This window comes from Ictalurus punctatus, chromosome 4, assembly GCF_001660625.3.
Source record: "Ictalurus punctatus breed USDA103 chromosome 4, Coco_2.0, whole genome shotgun sequence".
Lineage (NCBI taxonomy): Eukaryota > Metazoa > Chordata > Actinopteri > Siluriformes > Ictaluridae > Ictalurus > Ictalurus punctatus.
Window position 1 is genome coordinate 35837261 of NC_071284.1, and position 6830 is coordinate 35844090.

The 6830-nt window shown below is 40.1% G+C and overlaps 1 protein-coding gene across 1 annotated transcript in view; it reads right to left on the minus strand.

Annotated features, from left to right (window-relative positions):
• The window catches only part of slc24a5 (solute carrier family 24 member 5), a 9569-nt gene extending 4676 nt beyond the window's left edge, over positions 1–4893 (minus strand). Inside the window, exons 1-5 of the mRNA XM_053678219.1 lie at positions 4569–4893; positions 2270–2449; positions 1276–1359; positions 804–907; positions 1–45 (exon numbers count right to left, since the gene is read on the minus strand). The exon at positions 1–45 is cut by the window's left edge and continues 56 nt beyond it. Coding sequence (XP_053534194.1) covers positions 1–45; positions 804–907; positions 1276–1359; positions 2270–2449; positions 4569–4722 — 567 coding nt within the window. The 5' untranslated portion in view covers positions 4723–4893. The remainder of the gene's footprint in view (positions 46–803; positions 908–1275; positions 1360–2269; positions 2450–4568) is intronic.
• Between the last annotated feature and the right edge of the window lie 1937 nt (positions 4894–6830).

Here is a 6830-nt window from a genome sequence, read left to right on the forward strand (position 1 = left end):
GGCGATACAGTCCCTGAACAACGGCCAACAACTCAGACGACTAACCTAAACAGGGTTAGAGTTAGGTTGTGTGTGAGTGTGTGTGAGTGTGTGAGTGCGTGTGTGTTAGTGTGTGAGTGTGTGTGTGTGCGTGTTTGAGTGCGTGTGTGTGTTTGAGTGTGTGTGTGAGTGTGTTTGTGTGTGTGTGAATGTGTGAGTGCGTGTGTGTGTGAGTGCGTGTGTGTGTGAGTGTGTGTGAGTGCGTGTGTGAGTGTGTGTGTGTGTGTGTGTGAGTGTGTGAGTGCGTGCGTGAGTGTACGTGTGTGTGAGTGTGTGTGAGAGTGTGTGTAAGTGTGTGAGTGAGTGTGTGTGTGTGTGTATGTGAGTGTGTGTGTGAGTGTGTGTGTAAGTGTGAGTGTGTGTGTGTAAGTGTGTTTGTGAGTGTGTGTGAGTGAGTGTGTGAGTGTGTGTGAGTGACTGTGTGTGTGTGTGTGTGTGTGTGTATGTGTGTGTGAGTGAGTGTGTGTGTGAGTGAGTGTGTGAGTGTGAGTGTGAGTGTGTGTGTGTGTGTGTGAGTGTGTGTGTGAGTGTGTGTGTGTGAGAGTGTGTATATGTGTGTGTGTGTGAGTGTGTGTGAGTGTGTGTGTGTGTGAGTGTGAGTGAGTGTGTGTGTGAGTGTGAGTGTGTGTGAGTGTGTGTGTGTGTGTGTGTGTGTGTGAGTGTGAGTGAGTGTGTGTGTGAGTGTGAGGGAGTGTGTGTGTGAGTGTGAGTGTGTGTGAGTGTGAGTGAGTGTGTGTGTGAGTGTGTGTGAATGTTGTACACACCACTGAGCTTAAGAGGCCACATGCAGCGCAGATTCCCAGCAGGTTATAAACTGCGGAGCCCACGATAGTGCTCACACCGATATCTCCCTTTGTCACAAACACACCTGTATACACACACACACACACACACACACACACACACACACACACACACACACACACACAGCTTAGCGTATCAGAGACTGAAACTACTGCCGCTTTGAATATGAAGAACTTTGCTTATGATTTATATGTATACTGTGTTTTCAACTAGTGAAATGCTGCAATAAATAAATAAATAAATAACAATAGCAACACAATACAATTTTAATAAATAGTCAAATCTAACAGAAATTACACCCTGGATTTTAACACAATTTTTATTACACAATACATATTAAATTCACCATCGGAACACAACGCTGAGATTTTCCTCCCCAAATCTGAATGTAAATAAACAAATAAATAAATAAATGGTGGATTATTTTGTTACCCAGAAAAGCGGTGACGAGTTCGGGGGCTGAGCTTCCAGCAGCCATGAAAGTGGCACCAGCAACGTCCTGAGAGAGACCGAGACCTGAAACATTCATTATTATTATTATTGTTATTATTATTACTATTATTATCATTATTATAAAATTATCATAACTGTAAACTCCTCCTCTAGCTCCATCTTGGCCACACCCCCTTTATCTCTGTGTCCTGTAATTAGACTCAGTAACTCTTTTAATCAGCGAGTTAATCAGACTGAGTTGACTGTGTGATTATACAGTCTGATTATAACATGGCTGAGGGTAAAACATGAGCTCGGTATCCGGCATATTAGATTCACGTCAGGCACGTCTGATCTCACACTCAGACCTCCTGTGAAATTCCTGCATTCTGAGGGCAGCTGACATCTCACAGGTGGATGGTCGTCTGATTTAAAATCTTTAAAAGTCTGATTTATAACAGTTTGGTTGAAGGTAACTCAGATTCTACTGTGGCTGAACACATACTGAGATTAATTATAAAGTTTTAATTATGGATATTAGCTCCAGGTCTGTTATCTCACATTTGAAAATTTATGTTATTGTTTAACTGAATTCATTAATCAAGTTCAACAGCAAGGTAACTAACTAAATATTTATGTAACATTAAATCATGGTGATGATTGGCTGATTAACTTAAACTCCACCCTTTAGCTTAAACTCCATCCCCGCTGACCCTAGAGGCACCAGACACTCAACTTCTTAACATTGTGGTGTAGTATGTGTGTGTGTGTGTGTGTGTGTGTGTGTGTGTGTGTGTGTGTGTGTGTGTATGAGAGAGAGAGAGAGAGAGCGAGAGAGAGAGATTTGACCTAGTTGGAGTGTGAATATGGATTTATGTGGATTAATTGTGTCTGCCAAAACTAAATGCTGAATAAGAATTTTACCAGTTGCTCTATTCCTGACTATTACTACTGATAATAATAATAATAATAATAATAATAATAATAGACTTACGGTCGCTGATGACTTCGAGTGATGGTAAAAAATATTCATCACAAACCACAGAGATGGCGAGCAGCATGTAAAAAATAATGATGAAATGAATAACAATCCCTCCGTCTTTACGTTCCTGTTCTGTAAAAAATCCCTCTGGAAATTCGGAGGACTGAGGAGCAACACACTGACTCTCATTCTCTGAGAAAGAAATTCAGTACATATTCAGATTTAACATATATTCATAATTAACATATTCAGAACATCCATCCATCTTCTACCACTCCAGGGAACCTGGAGCCTATCCCAGGGAGCATCTGGACAGGGCACACTCACATACACACTCACACACCCATTCATACACTACAGACACACCAATCACCATGCATGTCTTTGGACTGGGGGAGGAAACCGGAGTACCCAGAGAACATGCAAACTCCGCACACACAGGGCCACGGCAGGAATCGAACCCCAGACCCTGGAAGTGTGAGGCGAGTGTGCTAACCACTAAGCCACCGCAATATTTAGTTCAACTAAATATTTAATACATACTAATCTGCACTATTACACTTTATAAACAATTTTGGTTAAAAGTGACAGTAAATTAGCAGCCTGAGTTTTGCTAGCAGTCAGATACGTTTCGGTTCAGTCTTTTATTTCATTCTCATGGCTTATGTGTAGCTGTTATTAAAGTTTTCAGTTGAAACGCCAAATAGGTCACGTCCCAGTCTGAGTTACACTACAATAACGTGGCTCAGTGATAACTTGGCATGTTTAATAATATGGTTATTAACCTACTTCACAGTAATCTTTTATTTACACTTCAGTTCATTCCTTGACAAAATATAAATCTGAACATGTTACATGTTATTTGTGTCTAACTTCCACATAAATAGACAAACATCAAGAAGTACAGCTTTAATAATTAAATAATGATAAATTTATAAATACTAAATCTCATTAAACACATATTTCTCTTCTTGAAGCCTAAGCAACTAAACCTCAACACCAAACTAAACCTCAACACCGAAACTGAACCTCAACACCGGAACTGAACCTCAACACCGGAACTGAACCTCAACACCGGAACTGAACGAAACTGTACTTTAACATTTATCTGTTCTCATGTCTAGGTAAAAAGAATTGATCTTAAATGAAAGGTGATAAAGGAGGATAAGTATGTATGAACATAAAAAATAACTTCATTTTGTCCTTAAAAAGTACAGATATATTTGTATGTGAAGTTTTTAAAATTACATTTAATCAAAGAATTACGCAAAATAATTTTCACGTAATTAAAATAAATTTTCCAAAAATCTAGACTTTGAATGATTCAGTATTTAAAATGGTTTGTTGGAAAATCATTTCTTTTCCTTACTGTACACTTACTCCAACATTAATCTAACATTAATCAGCATTTCATGACATTTCTCTGTAATGTTTCTCTAATTAGTACCAGGAATGAGTTTGTAAAATTTCAGAAATGCAGAAATAATCAGGAAACTGAGATTTTTAATTCTGAATATAGAATTATTTAGAGGAAACAGTTATAAAAGTAGACAGTGTGCAGTAACCTGTGACTCGAGTCAGTGTGGGTTATAGAGGAACACTGAAACTGACCTACATCAGGAAACATGTTTCTCATGGGCCTACAGTGTGACATGACGTGATTATGAAGTGGGCGGAGCTTAAAGCCTTCTTCAAAGTTTCTGAGTTTCAGATAATGCATCGGTTTCAGTCACAGAGAAATAAACTTTTACTGCTCAAGTTTAAGAGATGAGTTCATGAGAAAAACTATAACTGAACATTTCTACATGGTTTAAGTTAAGTTATAACTAACTAAATATTCACATCTGACACTGTGTGTGTGTGTGTGTGTGTGTGTGTGTGTGTGTGTGTGTGTTATACTGTCTGTATATTCCTGTAATTTTATCTTTAAATTCCTATTTCTACATTCTTAACTGTACATGTAAATACTGGAAATATAACACACATACACACACACACACACACACACACACACACACACTTCCTATCCTTGTGAGGACCTTCCACTGACATAATTATTAACACAGATAATTAACACTACGCTACACCGAACTCTAACAGGAAAATATCAGCTGCTTTAATTTTTAAAATAAAAAATAAAAGTTTTTGTCGTAAAGCAGTTTTCCTGATCAGGGCCAGACAAATCTCAGATAATTCTGTCCTTGTGGGGACATTTGTTCTCGCTCTCTCTCTCTCTCTCTCTCTCTCTCTCTCTCTCTCTCTCTCTCTCTCTCTCTCTCTCTCTCTCTCACTCACACACACACACACTCACCCAGTGCCCGTCTCACTCTGTGGTGGTGTTCAGGAGTGTGTGTAGCGATGTAGAAGACCAGCTGCACAGAGGCGTATAACAGCAGCACTAATCCCAGGACACTCAGCACTGTCTCTCTCCTCCTCTTCCTCTCACGCACCCACTCCTCACTCATCCTCCTCCTCCTCACGCACTCACTTATTACCTCAGATAACGTATTAATGAATTAATGAGTAATAATAACACTAACGATGATGATGAGAGCAGCACTGGTGTAACTCTCACTGAAACATCACACAGTCCTTACAGCTGCACTCACAAACCTTTTAAACACAGGGAGGAGCACTGTGATTGGTCACCTGCAGCAGCCAATGAGAACAGAGCAGAGGCGGAGCTTGTTGTTTGACAGGTCCTGTAGATTCTGAGCAGCTCTGCTAAACTTAAGGTTTTATGATGAAGTGATGAGAAAGACACTTTACTGTACACGCCTTCAACGAACACGTTTCTGTCTGTATTATTTAGATTGTATTATTAGTCAGAGTTTGATAGCTTTAATGGAAATTGTTCTGAATGTAAAAACGTACAACACATCGTCACTCTCACATTATTCTCACATTAAATCCAGAAATATTCTCCTAAATTTGATGTCTTGATGATGATGTTAGCTGTGCTTGTAAATCCGAGCCAACATAATGGGAGGAGATGGGAGGAGTCCTAAACTTTCAGCATGGTGGAGGAGAGTAGAGTTTCTGGATTGAGTGACAGATTTTGTTCATTTATTTAAAATCCAGCTAATTGATAGCGCTGCCATTTCGGTCATATTCATATTCCTGTATATCTGGAACCATTCTATACGTGTTGTACATTTGTACATCGTGAAAATAACTTGTGTTTGACCCAAATTCCACTATCATCAGAGAGCTAGCTCACTGAGTAATATGTGTTGTGCTGTGACAATAAAAGTAAAATGAAAAAAAGAAAAGAAATATGTATGAACGAACCTGTCCTCTATTTCAGACCTTAAAAAGCGTCTAAATTTGAGAAAATGTCTGGGATTCGGCTTTAGTTTCATTATGATGTGCTTATGGTGTAATACTGCATCGTCTGTGGGGGCGGCAGTGGTGGCTTGATGGTTAATTTACTGGGTTACTGATCAGAAGGTTCAAGCCCCAGAACCGCCAGGCTGCCACTGTTGGGCCCTTGAGCAAGGCCCTTAACCTTCTCTGCTCCAGGGGGCGCTGTATCATGGCTGACCCTGTGCTCTGACCCCAACTTCCTAACATGCTGGGATATGTGAAGAAAAAGAATTTCACTGTGCTGTAATGTATATGTGATCAATAGACTCATTATTATCATGTGTCTGTCTGTGTGCATGTTTGCATTGCTTGAACCCCTATCTGTAAGTCCTGCCTTCTCGCACACTGATTGGTCAATTTCTAAAAGGTTTGCAGCAACTGTTGGACAAATTCCTGCTCTCAACTGTTATCCTCCTCTCAGCGACCATGCGAAGGTGAAGCGTTGTTGTGTTCGGCGTCAAACCGTTGCTTGACAATTGCAGCGAATGCCCGCTGTCCTGAGTCGAAACAACTCCCATGACCATATAAAGTCATTTTTAATTTCCTGTTATCTCACTGCTTCGTATTACATGGCCATTCAAATGTGTAAATGATGGCAGACTGAATGATCTGTGTAACATTTAGGATGTTAAATGGTTAAGCTTTGCAGTGCTGCAGAGGATTATGGGGTCTGAGGTCAGAGGTCACTGAGTGAAGTTGGTCACATGAGTGAGCCTACATGCCTGGAGTGAGGGGGCGGGGCTTAACTATGATGCTCTGAAGCACGTGAGGGGGAAAGTGACACACACATGATGATGATCAGTTTGTCCGAGGGGGAAAAGTAAGAAGTGTGTTACAGCGTGATCTCACCACGCACACACTCACACCCACACACACACACAGACATGCACACACACTTAGTGTATTATATAAAGGAATCCACTGAGAATTTACACACTGAGTAAAAATGACATTCACAATTAATTTTATGTTTCAAAGTGGTTATTTTCTAGATTTTTATTTTTAAATAAAATACAAAATTATACAAGTTGCAATCAAAATGACCCCCCCCCCCACACACACACACACACACACAAATCAGGTTTATTGTGTCACGATTCCCCCTTGAAGCAGCGTGCTCTAAGCGCGAATGCGCGAGCACCTGCTTTTCCGTTGTTGACCGCAGTGACATCTGGACACGTGTGTTTTGTTTATGTTTCTGTCATGT